At 47.1% G+C, this 13,718-nt stretch overlaps 3 protein-coding genes across 3 annotated transcripts; all 3 read left to right on the top strand.

The window, feature by feature from the left end:
• The first annotated feature begins 1,046 nt into the window (after window positions 1–1,046).
• Window positions 1,047–3,819, top strand: ONS95_011875 (uncharacterized protein). The gene is made up of 3 exons (XM_058505474.1): window positions 1,047–1,711; window positions 1,882–2,932; window positions 3,047–3,819. The coding sequence occupies exons 1-3, from the start codon at window positions 1,523–1,525 to the stop codon at window positions 3,505–3,507; spliced, it is 1,701 nt and encodes a 566-aa protein (XP_058357995.1). The 5' UTR covers window positions 1,047–1,522; the 3' UTR covers window positions 3,508–3,819.
• A 281-nt stretch (window positions 3,820–4,100) lies between these two features.
• ONS95_011876 (uncharacterized protein) lies at window positions 4,101–6,934 on the top strand. The gene is made up of 4 exons (XM_058505475.1): window positions 4,101–4,771; window positions 4,820–4,897; window positions 4,946–5,515; window positions 5,563–6,934. The coding sequence occupies exons 1-4, from the start codon at window positions 4,307–4,309 to the stop codon at window positions 6,391–6,393; spliced, it is 1,944 nt and encodes a 647-aa protein (XP_058357996.1). The 5' UTR covers window positions 4,101–4,306; the 3' UTR covers window positions 6,394–6,934.
• Window positions 6,935–11,398: 4,464 nt separating this feature from the next.
• Window positions 11,399–13,687, top strand: ONS95_011877 (uncharacterized protein). Its single transcript, XM_058505476.1, has 4 exons — window positions 11,399–11,711; window positions 11,776–12,011; window positions 12,133–12,698; window positions 12,844–13,687. The coding sequence occupies exons 2-4, from the start codon at window positions 11,901–11,903 to the stop codon at window positions 13,493–13,495; spliced, it is 1,329 nt and encodes a 442-aa protein (XP_058357997.1). The 5' UTR covers window positions 11,399–11,711; window positions 11,776–11,900; the 3' UTR covers window positions 13,496–13,687.
• The last annotated feature ends 31 nt before the right edge of the window (window positions 13,688–13,718 follow it).

A 13,718-nucleotide genomic window follows, 5' to 3' on the forward strand; every position in this document is an offset into this window, starting at 1 on the left:
TTTTGGTCTTGCCTCTACCTCGTTGCAGGATTTGTGTGCTGAAGGGGGTTTGATGCACATTTTGCTGTTGGAATTCCCAATTAGGGACTGGTTGACTTGATGAGAGGGCAGGTGTGAAGTAAATTTTTCGAATGAAAGAATTGGTCAATCAAACCAAGAATAACATTTGATGGGTCTCTGGTTGTAATTTCATTCGAGAGTTCGAAATTCTATAAAATTCAACGTGTGATAGAAGAGAAGAAATCAGATCGAGCGATCGGGGCACAAGCTGGATATTTATATTTCAATCCACCCTCCTCATCAAAAAATCCAGAACAAGATACAGCAGGGGAGAATGTCACGCCTCATTCAACTAACCAAGGAAAAGATCACACCTCATCAACTGATCTATTTCTAAGCACACTGACGCCAAATGAAAGTATTTCACAGCTCGGAAGGTACAATGGCACCTAACCTCAGCAAACAACATACCATGTAGTGACGGACAATGTTTTGATCTGCCATATCGGGTCGATACCGAGCGCTTTGAACCCGAGCAAGTACCGCGGTGCATGGTCTTTGTAAGAGCTGGTTTATTATTATTAAACTTGGGGTAGAACTAGCCTGAGTAGGTTTGGGTTAAGTTGAGTCATACTCTAGAAGGATACTGTACATCCACCTGGGTAATGGAAAGTGAAGATAAGGTTGACGAAGGGTGGTGAAAAGAAATGTCCCTAATACTAATCGATATTACAACGTGGTTAGTTTACCTAGGTATGTATTCTAAGCGATGTTTCTCCATTCAGCGAAACCGCACCCCCATTACATAAATGGTCGACTTTTTAAAGTCGGAGGGAGAACTTAAGTAAGAAAGTAAGACCGACACTTTGGCGGTAGGAAAAAGGACATCAGAATCAATGTTGATATGAAGGAAGTCAGACACGGCTCGAAAGGGAAAGTGAGCCGAGATCTCGCTTGACATAAAAATCGGGGCAAAACCCTGCCGGGCCGCCAATGGGGTGATTAGATTGGTCGGGTTGAACCCGAGCTTGGCGGGGGCGGGGTCTGTGACTTGACGACAGCTGGTGGCCCAGCGGAAAAGATATCCCCCGCCGTTAGGAAATATTTTCCTTTCTGTGATGTCAGTTCGGTGTTTGTTGAAGGCGGATTGTTACTTGAGATTTAAATTTTGATTACAAAGGAAGACATTATTGATTATCCCTGGGAGATCCAGAAAGATCGGCAGAAGTGGGGGATTAAGAAGTGTGCCTACGGCATACTTCCCCCGGATTTCAATTTGAATAACGATATCTCCGGAGTTTCTTCGATAGCTACAGGTGTCCATGTCCTCTTGGGCCTTTCCCTTACATCCCACGCTTTCCAACCGCTCTTCAAGTTCCCAATTCCAGGGCTTCACTGGCCAGGCTCTCCTGATCATCAGTCGCCACCTCGCTTCCCCGACCTCAACTCTCCAACCTACTCATCACGAGATCGAATATCAACATCCATCGAGAATAGAGAATAGGCCTCTCATCTGTTCAACATGGCATATCCCGACGCACTGGATCTCCTTCCGCTCAATGACGCAGGATTTGGGTATCCATCTGCGAGTTTGAGTGTGGGTGTGGGTGTGGGTGGGGGGTGTTTTCATCGCGAGAGAGATAGGCAGCCTAGAAAGGGACATAAGAAATCGAGGAGGGGGTGTTATGAGTGTAAGAGGAGGAAGATAAAGGTATGTTCTATTCTGTTCTGTACTGTTCCGTGTTTTGCTGTACTGGACTTTATTCTCCTCTCATCTCATCTGCGTTTACTTTTCCTCGTAAACATACTCCCCTCCTTCCTCTCAGCCCTCCAAACAACTCCAAGCTCACACACCAACCCTTTTCTCATAAACATAAACAGTGTCAAGAAACCCGCCCCACCTGCCAAAACTGCAGCCGTCTCTCCCTCCGATGTCGATACCTCCCAGACTCAGCCTCGATAGTAACACGCAGCACGCCACTGCTGCAGCCGTTCTCGGCACTGCAGGTAGCGAATGTGTTTAGTATGACGGATATGAGGCTGTTTCATCACTTCCTGGTGGCTGCGTGGCCGCATCTGCCGGTTAGGGCGGATAATGTGTGGTTGGAGTATGTGTTGCCTATTGGGCATCAGGTTAGTTCTTTTTGTGTTTGTTTTGTTTTGTTGGGGGTGAGGAGTTGGGGTTGTTCCTCTACTTTTATATGTATTGAGGGAGCTTTCATTCATTCGACGAATATTGCTTGTTCTCTTTGGAGCTTTCCGCACATATTTCTACTTCCACTCAATGTTTTGACTTCTCATCATCGTTTCTACTTTGTCGTTCCTATCGTTATCCACTCTCTTCTCAGTGCAGATGTAATCTTTCCCTGCCGAAATTCTCCTGTCTATTGGAATGACATAGGCAAGAATAAGGCTAATCATCCCATCCAGTGCGAATACCTCATGCACGCCATGCTCGCCCTCTCCGCCTCCCACCTCGAACGCCTCACCCCCTCCCACCTAACCAGCACCGCCCAATCCCACCGCCTCCTCGCCATCTCCGGGCTCAACACCGCCCTCTCCCGGCTCCTACCATCCAGCACCGACGGCGACGCCGCAATAGCAACATGCTATGCTCTCCTCATGCAGAGCTGGTACATGGACGATGGCTTATCAGCATCGATTATCCTGACTAGGAGTGTGAATAGTACGACCAAATGGGTGAGGGAGCAGAGAGTGAGGAGTTTGTTGGCGTGTGATGATGAGGGGACGAGGAGGGCGGGTATGAAGGGGAGGTTGAGGGGTGCGCCGGGGTTTGAGGGCGGGTTTGTCGATGGTGCGGTGGGGGCTTTGGGGGGGTTGGAGGGGTTGTGTGAGGGGGAGGGGTATCAGAGGGGGTTGTATGGGGTGTTGAGGGGGGCGTTTGAGATGTTGAGGGTTGGTGCTGTGGCTTGTAAGTCCGTTCTGAATCTCCAAGATCCATTTCGAAGAGTTGATTTTCGGTTATGTTACTTGACGGGATTGGTGTAGAGGGTGACGGCGAACCTTTCTGACGAGTTGAATACAGGCTACGACGCTTACATCTCCCTCGACACATTCCTCTCCTCTCTCCCCTCCGCCTCTTTAACCGAACTCCTCGACCCTTCCATCCGCACGAACCAAATCCTTCTCGCCTACCTAACTGCCCTACACCTTGTTATGCGTCCTATCTCTTGTAGAGAGCGCAGACAGTATACGGTGTCATTTTATGGGATTAGGATGAGTACTTGGATCCCAGGGATTTGGAATGAGTTGGGAAGGGGAGAGGTCCAGGGCTTTGGGAGTGGGAGTGGAATTGAGGGTGGTATTGAAAGGGATGTGGACTGGAGGAAGTTGATGGAGTGGCCGATGTGGGTTAGTGGTTTGCATGGAAGAGGGGAGTTGGAGAAGTGGAGTTTGGAAGGGGGTGCTTGTGCTAGTGGAAAGAGGAAGACAGAGAGAGTAGAGGTGGAGGTAGCTGAGCAGAGTTGGAGGAAGAGAGAGGATTGAGGGATCTGACAGAGTCTTGGAAAGATAGAAATCTAGCGATGAAGATGAGGTAGATGATTGTATGGTTGATGTACATGATGATACTATGTGACGCTTTATCTAGACCAAACTCAGAAATCCTTTGCTCGCCTCCTGGTCTATTTCTACTTAACGTTTGCTTGATAAACGCACTTACGTATCTTTATGACAGGTGTCTTACGAGTTCTTGAGGGTGAACTGTGATTCATACGGCAAGGTACTCATCTGAATAGTTCGGATTGAGTGTTATTCTTGGTGACTAAAGCTCTCGTGTTATACTGCTGTTAGTGTGACGTTGGACAATGTTCTGCTTTCATCTCGCCTCTTCAACCACACATTGTCTCTCTAGCCAGGGGTTGAACAAAGCCGTGTGCCCCTCCTCCAATCAAAACCCACAATTCCCCGTACTTGCGGCTCTTCTACGGGCCCAGTGCTAGATAGCACGTGCACGGCGATCCGGACTCGGTTAGCTGCTCGACCCCTGCTGCTATTGTGGACAGGGATGCAGGGATTGTAAGTCGACGCGATCGCGACACAAATTATTTGAGCTCTGATCTGATCTCTTTCTCCTCCTCTTCTTCCTTTCCGCATCAACATCTCGACACAACACCAAAAATTCCTCAATACTTCGATCTGTATTGTGCATCGAAACGTTCAGTTCCATACATTGGATTCCCAGCAACATCTTGTGTCAATAAAACACCAATCTGCCCGTTGACTACCTGTTTTCAGGCTTCAACAAACCCATTCCATCCATCCGCCACGCGCGAGATCAATCACTATGCCTCCAAAGAAGGCCACAACCACCGCCGCCGCTGCAAAGGCAGCTCCAAAGACGAAGGTTGCGCCCAAGTCTGCTAATACCAAAGCTACTCGAGCTCCAAGCAAGGGCAGTGCTTCTGTTGTTTCGACCACGGTCACCAAAACAACTACCACGATCAAGGCAACAAAGAGAAAGGCTTCCGAGATCGAGGACGACGCATCCGTACCCAATGCCAAGAAGTCGAAAGCTACTCCAACCGTCGAACCTAAAGCTGCAAAGACTGCTACAAAGAAAGCTCCAGCTGCCAAAGCCGCGTCCAAGGTCCCCGCGAAGAAGACGGCGAAAGCTGCTGCTCCCGAGAAGGTTGCAGCTAAGAAGAGACAATCTGAAGCTGAGGAGAGTGAGGAGAGTGAAGTAGAACCTGCTCCGAAGAAGGCAAAGGTTGCCAAGGCCGCTCCAAAGGCTGCTGCGAAGAAGGTCACTGTGAGTTCACTTTTGCGCGTCGTAGACTTTTTACTGATCGATCTACAGAAGGCCGCCCCAAAGGCTAAGACTGCTCCAAAGAAGACTGAAAGCAAGAAAGCTGAACAAACCGATGATGAAGATGCGGTAAGTTCAAATTCCACTTCTGCGAGCATAATTGCTGATTCGAGCTAGAAACCCGCCCCCAAGGTTAAAGCCGCTCCCAAACCAAAGAAGGTCGCCCCTCCCAAGCCAGTCAAGGCACTCCCCACCATCAACAAAGTCCCTACACAAGTCCTGGATGTCTTTGTCTTTGGTGAAGGCGGTTCAGGTGAACTTGGACTCGGCGCGAGAAAGGGAGCAGATGGCAAGAAGGTCATTGATGTTACTCGTCCTCGTCTCAACCCTCTCCTCTCTGCAAAGGATGTTGGTGTCGTGTGCATTGCTGTTGGTGGCATGCACAGCGTTGCTCTCACACGCGATAATAAGATCTTGACTTGGGGTGTCAATGATCAAGGTGCTCTAGGTCGTGCCACTCCTAATGAGGGTAAGATGGTTGATCTGCCCGAGGCAGGAAAAGAAGACGATTCGGATTCTGATTCTGATGATGATGATTCTGGTTTGAACCCATCTGAGGCTGAACCAAGACAAATTGATCCTTCTCACTTCCCTGAAGGTACTCTCTTTGCGTCTGTTCATGCTGGAGATTCTACTACATTCGCTCTTACCAACACTGGCTTGGTCTACGGCTGGGGTACGTTCCGAGTAAGTCTCCCCTGAGTGCTCTTATGATCATCTGCTAAGTGTGCTAGGGAAACGATGGTATCATTGGTTTCCGCAGCGGCGTCCACACCCAATCCACACCCATCCTCATCCCCGAACTCAAAGACATCACAAACATTGCCGTCGGCACAAACCACGTTCTCGCTCTTAACACCAAGGGCAAGGTTTTCACCTGGGGCGCTGGCGAGCAGAGTCAACTCGCTCGTCGCGTCGTTTCACGTACCGCTATTGGCGCTCTCATCCCACGAGAGTTTGGCCTTCAGCGCAAGAAGATCGTTCATATTGGCTGTGGTGACTATCACAGTTTCGCCGTCGATAACAAGGGAGCTGTCTACTCATGGGGATTGAACTCATTCGGCCAGACGGGCGTACCAAAGGACGAAGAGACCGTCGAGAATGCCATCGCTACACCCACCGTCGTCAAGTCTCTATCTGATTTCGATATCAAGCAAATCGCCGGCGGAGCTCACCACACTCTAGCTTGCACTTCCACCGGCCAAGTCCTCGTCTGGGGTCGTATCGATGGTGATCAAGCTGGTGTCGAGATGGAGGATCTCAACCAGGAACATCTCTTCTTGGACGAGCACGGCAAGCCCAGATACCTGATCAAGCCCAACGTCGTCCCCGACATCGAGGCTGTCTACGTCGCCACTGGTCCTGATACCTGCTTGGCTGTCGACAAGGACGGGAAGGCTTATACATGGGGATTCAGCAGCAATTATCAGACTGGGCAGGGAACGGCCGAGGATGTGGTTGAGGCCACTTGGGTGGATAATTCGGCTGTGAGGGGGAAGAAAATTGTTTATGGGGGGATTGGTGGACAGTTTGGGGTTTTGGGAGGTGTGCATGTGGATGAGTAAGGTGGATGATGAGGCGTGGTTGAGTTGGGAGGATGGTACCTTGCGTTCAAGGTCTGAATTGGGGGACGAATTTTCAGTGGGCCAGCGGCTGAGGCCAAAATCAAAACGATTTAGGATGGGTGGAAGGAACCAGGGGGAAATACAGACCATCTTGTGTTTGGTTGGGTTTGGGTGGAGATTCGCGCTCTTCATATTTAGGCTTTGTTTCACCTCGTCGTTTCCTCCCAATTTTTTTCTTTTTCTTTTTGGCATTCAGTAGATACACATCCTTGCGCAGGGCGCGCGCGGCGTTGGTGGTTTGTCTTTCTTTGTCTTCATTATTCGTTCTTGCATTTAAGGATATTTGGGGATACGCATACGGGATGGATGGATTGAGTGTAGGCAGCTGCAGCTGCAGCTGCAGCTCTGGTCTTCGATTAGTTAGGCAGGCAGGCAGGCAGGCAGGTATCACAAAAATGTAATATTAGAGAGAGAAAGGGGGAGGGGGGGTAATTTGAATAACTTTGTCTGTCTGACGTCTGAAATTAAAGGTGTATCTCGTGGATATTGTGACTTATAAAGTTACAAAGTTAAATAAATCCGGTGCTGAACCAATCATGATATCAGCACATCTTGAATCGAGTATTCAAGTCGCGTACATACATATACACATACACATTCACATACAAGATCAATCAATAAACGTGACAGTGGTAAAGTGAGGTGAGGTGAGATGAGGCGAGAAGTACCTACCTATATCAGCCCGCTCCACTATCTCCAGAGCTAGAAATTTCAAAACTGGAAAAAGGCTTTGTCCTGCTGTTCACGTACAGCAGGCTTGTCTGTCTTTGTGTTGCGCGCCCGCAAGCGGTGCGTCAGTGTGAGCTGGATTTGGATCTCACCAGAACTGAGGACTAGGTTAGGTTAGAGGATAGGAAATGGAAAGGGGGGATTCCCGGTACAGAAGGGGCTGTTGAGGATAGAAGAATGTTCTGATACCAAAAAAATGGCCTGCTATTTTGTTTGTTGTCATGCCTGAAACTGTTGTCATTTCAATTCAATGGCTTGCTAATACCATTCGCTGACTTACTATCTGAATTTGGATAATAGTATTTTTCTTATTTTTTTTGTGTGGTTATGCGTATATGCTATCCTTGCTCGAGTGTGTGTGGTTTCTCCTCATACACAGGCTAGATATTGAGTAAGAGCCGTGGAATGAATACCATACTTTGCCTCTCTGGGACTGTTTCAAGAGTTTCAAGATATCCATCCATCCGTTCTCTTAAAGCTGGGAAGAGTATATAGGTATGTGTGGTATTTATATATCTAGGAGGTGGACGGATGGGAGAGATGACGTAAAGTGCAGCTGTGGTGCAGCGGGAGGGAAGTATGGTCAAGTTTTCACTCTACTGTGATGAATAAGTTGTGAATAGAATAGACTAGATGAATTGTCTACAGAGACTTAGGCTGGGTACGAGGTAAGAGTGACTGGAATATTGAATTTGGAAGTTGGAAGGAAAAAGACAGGCCCTTAGTAAAGGGGAAGGCAGCCATATATGTAAACCTCCTCTCATTGGGTACTTGTAAGGACGAGAGTCCTTGAGTCTGCGACGAACTATCCAGGTGTGGAGAACTTAATATTTCCGGGAAATTTACATTTTATTAGGAAATGAATGGTCTTTTCAGGGTACATGAAAGGAGCGAATGGTAAGTTCAAGGCATTTCTTGCAGGTTCTGGGAGGGAAGTAGATATTGTTGAACGGTTCAGGGTTGTTGTCCTTCTAGTTGGCGTTATCGAGTTCTTGGGTGCTGCCATCGATGTCTTACCTCTCGCCCTAGGACTCAGCCCTCCGGTTGAGAGATCTATCAAGACTGCAGCCCGAGAATGTTCCTCTCTCTAGCTCCTGATACCGACTCAACATGTCTATCTAAGCCAAGGGAGCGCCATGCCATCATAACATGTCAATGTAACTCTACGGCTTTTTTCCAACTGTAACGGCTGGCTTTTTGCTTTATTTAATACTTCACGTCGACTCTGCAATCAAGAGGTGTGACTTATATACCCTACTCCTCCTTGTCCCTAAATGACACGTTTTGTGTTCAAGGTATGTACTCGGTAGTGTAAAATGGCGTGACGAAGAATATTGAATGGAGAAATGATGCAAGGCTCGACTCAAGACAGCTTACGAGAGCTGACGATATAAAGACCTCGCTGGAATCTGGGCAGGGATCATTAGCGTCTTCAAACCGCAATGATTAACAAATGAATGTTCGCGATGAACTTTGAGGTTAGTGGGCGTGGGTGACACTTTGATGAGGTTGGTGTCTGTTACAGGCTTTAGTACTTAATGTGTTAAGATGAGGAGTAACAAAGCAAATTCGTCTTTCCGACTTCTAGCATATTGAAGTGAGTCAGCGGCACATACTGACAGGGTCAAGTGTCTTCCGTTGTCGACTGCCATCTTGTTGTCATATAACTGGCTTTTTTGTACCACCTTACTCCGCTTGATAGAGGAAGCTCATTGCTTCTATGTGTCAAGATTCAACCTTGAAATCGGGCTCTGCATCGTGGAAAGCATATTTATCAGTCTCTGGGGCAAGATAGACACCCTTCTCTGCTCAAAACGACAGCTGCTTAGTACTTAACTGCTTTGATGGGGACGATGCATTTTGGACAAGAGTTATCGCTGCGAGTTTGGGAGTCATTTATACTTTCCCGCTGAGAATTCTGTGTGAGCATTGCGAACTTGAGCTGAAGTGAACTTCTAGAGAGTGAAGAAGACGATTCTGTCGCGGGTGGTAGGAATTGAGTAGTGAATAGTTCTTTTAGAACAGAGGGAGGACTTGATGCCTTGGAATCAGGGATAGAGATATTTTGTCAGGGGCACATGCATATATATGATGGTCTACTTGTGGTATGATAAGGAAATTCATACACCATAATCAAATGAACCCTGGCGAGTCATTAGGAAGCCTTTTGATAGCAAATAGCAGAGAAATGTTCAGAACATGAGGCTGAATTCTATAAAATCTTCATGGCCAGGACGTTATGTGGACTCGTAGATAGTCAAAATTTCGTCATAGAGTTTCTATTTCTCGGCTCCCATTGTCATATTCCCTGTCATTGCCACACTGAAGTGCTGTCGTTCAAGCCTCATACTGATCCTGTACATCTTACTTCGTCCCGTCTTGCAGCTCTTAACATCCTTAGATGCAATCCTGCTCGTGTCTCATGAGTGAACATGGCGTTGAAAATTGACTAATGGACAGTTTATCAACGATCCATGTGTTCGCCCCGCGGAACTTTAATGTTTTACTGTTAAGTCACTTGAATATGAAATGAGGGGTACTTAAACGTCATTATTCTGACGCTTTCCTTGAGCTTTTTGGAATGTGTGGCAATAGTGAATAGCGTGATACGAATTCCGCGAAAGCATATACAGAAATATAAATATTGTTCTGGAATACGACCCGAGCGAAGGACGAGAGTTTCTCAACTCGACCAGCGTGAATCACGGATTGAATGGAGGATGTGTCCCTAATACCGGTCATAGAAGTTTGATTAAATGCCGCGGCAAAAGTTGTTCTTGTGATTGTTATCTTGTGGTACCAGGACGTGGGGATATCAATGGTGTGATATAAAATCGTTGCTGTAACTCGCGAGTAGCTCCTCAGAATAAACGAAGTGGACACGGAGCATGAACAGATGTCTGCAAATGATATCATCACAATTATCATAAGAGTATAATAGAGTACAGAGGAATAGATGCGTTTTATGGGGTATTCCCTCACACACTTTGAATGATAGTGGGAGGGCTGGATTCGTGAGCACGTGCTGCCAGCTGTCAAACTATTGTTTTTTGTCATTATGAGCTTCTGTTGTCGTTAGCTCTTGATCAACCGAAGTCAGACGTTGATTTTGTGACTGAGTTATAGAAAACGTAATGATACGAAATGTGGCGAACGCAATCTCTCCTTGTCTTAATTTCTAGATTCCAAGTCAGTGGTGCCACTTGAGAGACACTAGCAACATCACGCCACTTTGCCATCATTCCGGTTCCACTTGAGATACTGGGTAAATCTAGAAGAGGATACGATACATATATATATATATCACGCATCCTTCAGTCTTTCAAATTCTTGTTTTCAGCAGCGACTCCGTTCCCGCACCTGTACTTGCAGCGGTGTGCAAGCTGGGCAGTGAATAAGCGAAGGTCAACAAAGCCGAGCTACTCCTGTCAACGTTATTTACAAGAGATGGGTGAGGTGTGTATGTTCTGCGCAAAACGAGTAGAGACTTGATAATATATTGAGGCTTTACCAGTATAAAGTCGTGGAACCAAGCTGTGGCAGTGGTGATGCTTTTGATCGAGAAATGATTACTTGGGATAGTTGCACCAAGGGTAAAAGTGCATCGACGCCAATCACAGCCTCACTAAGATTTGGCAGGGTGGTGATAGCCGAAGATGCATCCAAGCGAGCTCGCTACTCTATTTGTCCGGAACATACGGCCCGTGGCGAGTGTGGCAGCGTGGGTCCGGAGCTACCAATTCCTCTATCCAGCAAGACAGTGTGCCAAATTGAATTGTTCTTATAGAATTGAGCAGTAACGCTTTGTCATGACAGCGTTGGATGTAAATCAGTGTTTTAAGTTCCTGGCGGCAGCTTGAAGATTACTTTGTGACGTAGTGTTTTTCGATGCAAACAATTCGTGTTTATTCTATTCTTGATGCTCTTATCAATGAGCCTATGAATGAAGTCTTTGCTGGGAAAGCAATCTTTGACGTGGTTATCATTTTGCCTATACGGAGGTTTGTCTCAAAAGTCCAGGGATTACAGGGGTTAGGTACTATGGAGGGCTTCACCCCCTTCGTAGTGCAGGGCATCACTCGCTAGAAAAGCCTATCGAGCTCCCCGAAATTCTCATGTAATCGCTGGGGTTCCGAAGGTTGTCGTGTCTCCACTGGAGAGGAACGCTCACTTTTGAGAAGAAAGGCGGGTGTCGTCCTCACCCCACGCATTATTAACATGATCTCGCTCTCGAGCATCAGCTGCACGCCCTCTGATTAGTCTCATTCATTAGTTCAATTGCTGTTCTCCATCTCTCAAGTTTCAAGACGTTCTTGAGAAAATTGTAGCAAGATACAGTATCGTCTAGAACTTGATCTCAATCCTTCTAGACGCCATCAACCATGATGACCCGAGCCAAACTTCCTTGAAGCTCAAGAGCGCTCACCATGTGCCACACTCAAGCATCATCATGCATAATTACCGCAGCAGAATCTTGGAAGTGAATATTGGCATCACATGACGGGGTACTGAGTGTTCCGCCAAATAATGTTGGTAAAGACTTTCTCCCAGCAAACACCCGGACCAGCAATTCTTTGGTCTAACTCGACGGAGAGCAGGACACTAGATCTCAACCACACTCAGATTGCTAGCAAACATAACACAGAAGTTTCAACTTTCGGCCGCTGCAGTCCGGTTTTCAGCGTCGCCCTGCGTGACCCATAGTCTCGACTGTCGTGATGGCGTCCTCCCCGGTCACGATAAATTCAATCGATCCCTTAATCGCTACTACCATGCGAGTATTGCGCAAAGTCTCTACAGCTGAAGACCTCATTACTGCATGGCCACTGGTAGGTTCCGAGACAGCGACTTCTCTTCTATTTTGATTATTTCATAGTTTACTCGACATGCCTTTTCCTGTGCGGCGTACATTTCTGATTTGGCAATTGCTGATTCCCTCGCTATCTATAGCTCAAGGAGAAGAGTCTCTCTTCTCCGCCTACATTGACAGATCACGAGCGACGGCTGTACTTCGATCTCCCTGATAAAAATATGGAAGATTTAAATATCAGTGAAGCAACAAGCCTCTCGCGCTCACAACTTATCGAGAAAGCACTTTCCCATCAAGACCAACTCACAACAAAAGAGGCAGTACTATTACTCTCCCGATTCTGGACCCCCATTACATACGAAGAGAATACACCAGTTTTTAATGCGCTACTTACGACAAGTGAAGAAGCGCAAATAGAATTCTACGAGGGTCGAAATATTCCTCTGGCTTCTGATGAGAATAAGGCATTCAGCATTGGCAGCTACGAATTCCATCGCCGCGAGAAACATGCAGCTGACGAGAAGGTACAGGATGCTGCTGACATAGCATTTCCTAATGCTCTGGAATGGATCCAACAATTATATCGAGAGGGCAAAGGGCGCTGGGGCTTCGTTTGCCTATGGGATGCGGCTTGGAAAGATTCAGATCCAGAATGGCTGGAAGACGCCATGGAGACCTTGGGGGCAGTTTTGGAAGATGCATGCAGGTCAGTAATTTAATCCCAGCCAGGTGGCCTTGAAAATCAAACGTCTACTATCTAGGATCTCGGGATCGGAGAGCTTGTTTGTTTATCGATCCCCAGGAAACAAAGAATTTGAGTAGAATATATGCTAAAGTCTTAAACAATACAGGTACAATGGGACACAGGATCTCATAGCTAGGAGATGGGATTTACTTCACTTCTACGCACCCGATACTTCTGCATCCACCGGAGGCGCTGCTCAGGACCACGGCACTATCCTGCGCGGCGCTTTTCAAGATCTCTTACGCGACCCTCAAGAATACCAGAACGCTCACGGCCTTCTACCCTGGGATTGGTCACCATTCACCGATCAGATTCCTGAGTCTGGTATTCTCACCAACACTTTCCTCATGATTGATGCCAAGTGTATTGAATTTCTCCGACCTGATGAAGCTTCTGCGCCCTACGATGATATGCACATCCTTGCTTTCGAAGCCGACTATCCTATCACAAGTCGCAAATACATTGATGGTTATGAAGGATTCTCCTGGATTCGACTTGATCAACTGGCTTATAACTTCTATGAGTTGAGACTAAAGGCTGACAAGATTGGCATGGACCAAATCTGGAAGGCAGCACAGATTAGTCGTAACCAAGCATTCGTTAGCATGAAGCCCGAGGAAGCCTTGACTTGGACGGGCTCTTCCTCAATGACGGGATTCACTCCAGATAGCGTCATAGGGAAGAGATGGTATGAAATCAGAGATAAAACTCGTGGCACGGAAGTACCGGGTGCAAACTCTACATCAGACGTCGCATGAGGAGCTTTCATCTTCACCTACCTGGCCCAAGGTAATGTTGATGGGGTTTCTAAAAAGTCACACTCAGATTTTGAGAGAGAACTTGTGAAAAGACGTCGATAGACTAGTGTCAAGAAAGGATCGATTGCACTCCAAAGAGATCATACATAAGCTAGTTACAGAAATCACCGAATAGTACGATCAATCATGTTCCAATTTTGAGGACTTCTCCGTTTGCTTCGCT

This window comes from Cadophora gregata, assembly GCF_030347475.1.
Source record: "Cadophora gregata isolate MNR1 chromosome Unknown scaffold_6, whole genome shotgun sequence".
Classification (NCBI taxonomy): domain Eukaryota; kingdom Fungi; phylum Ascomycota; class Leotiomycetes; order Helotiales; family Ploettnerulaceae; genus Cadophora; species Cadophora gregata.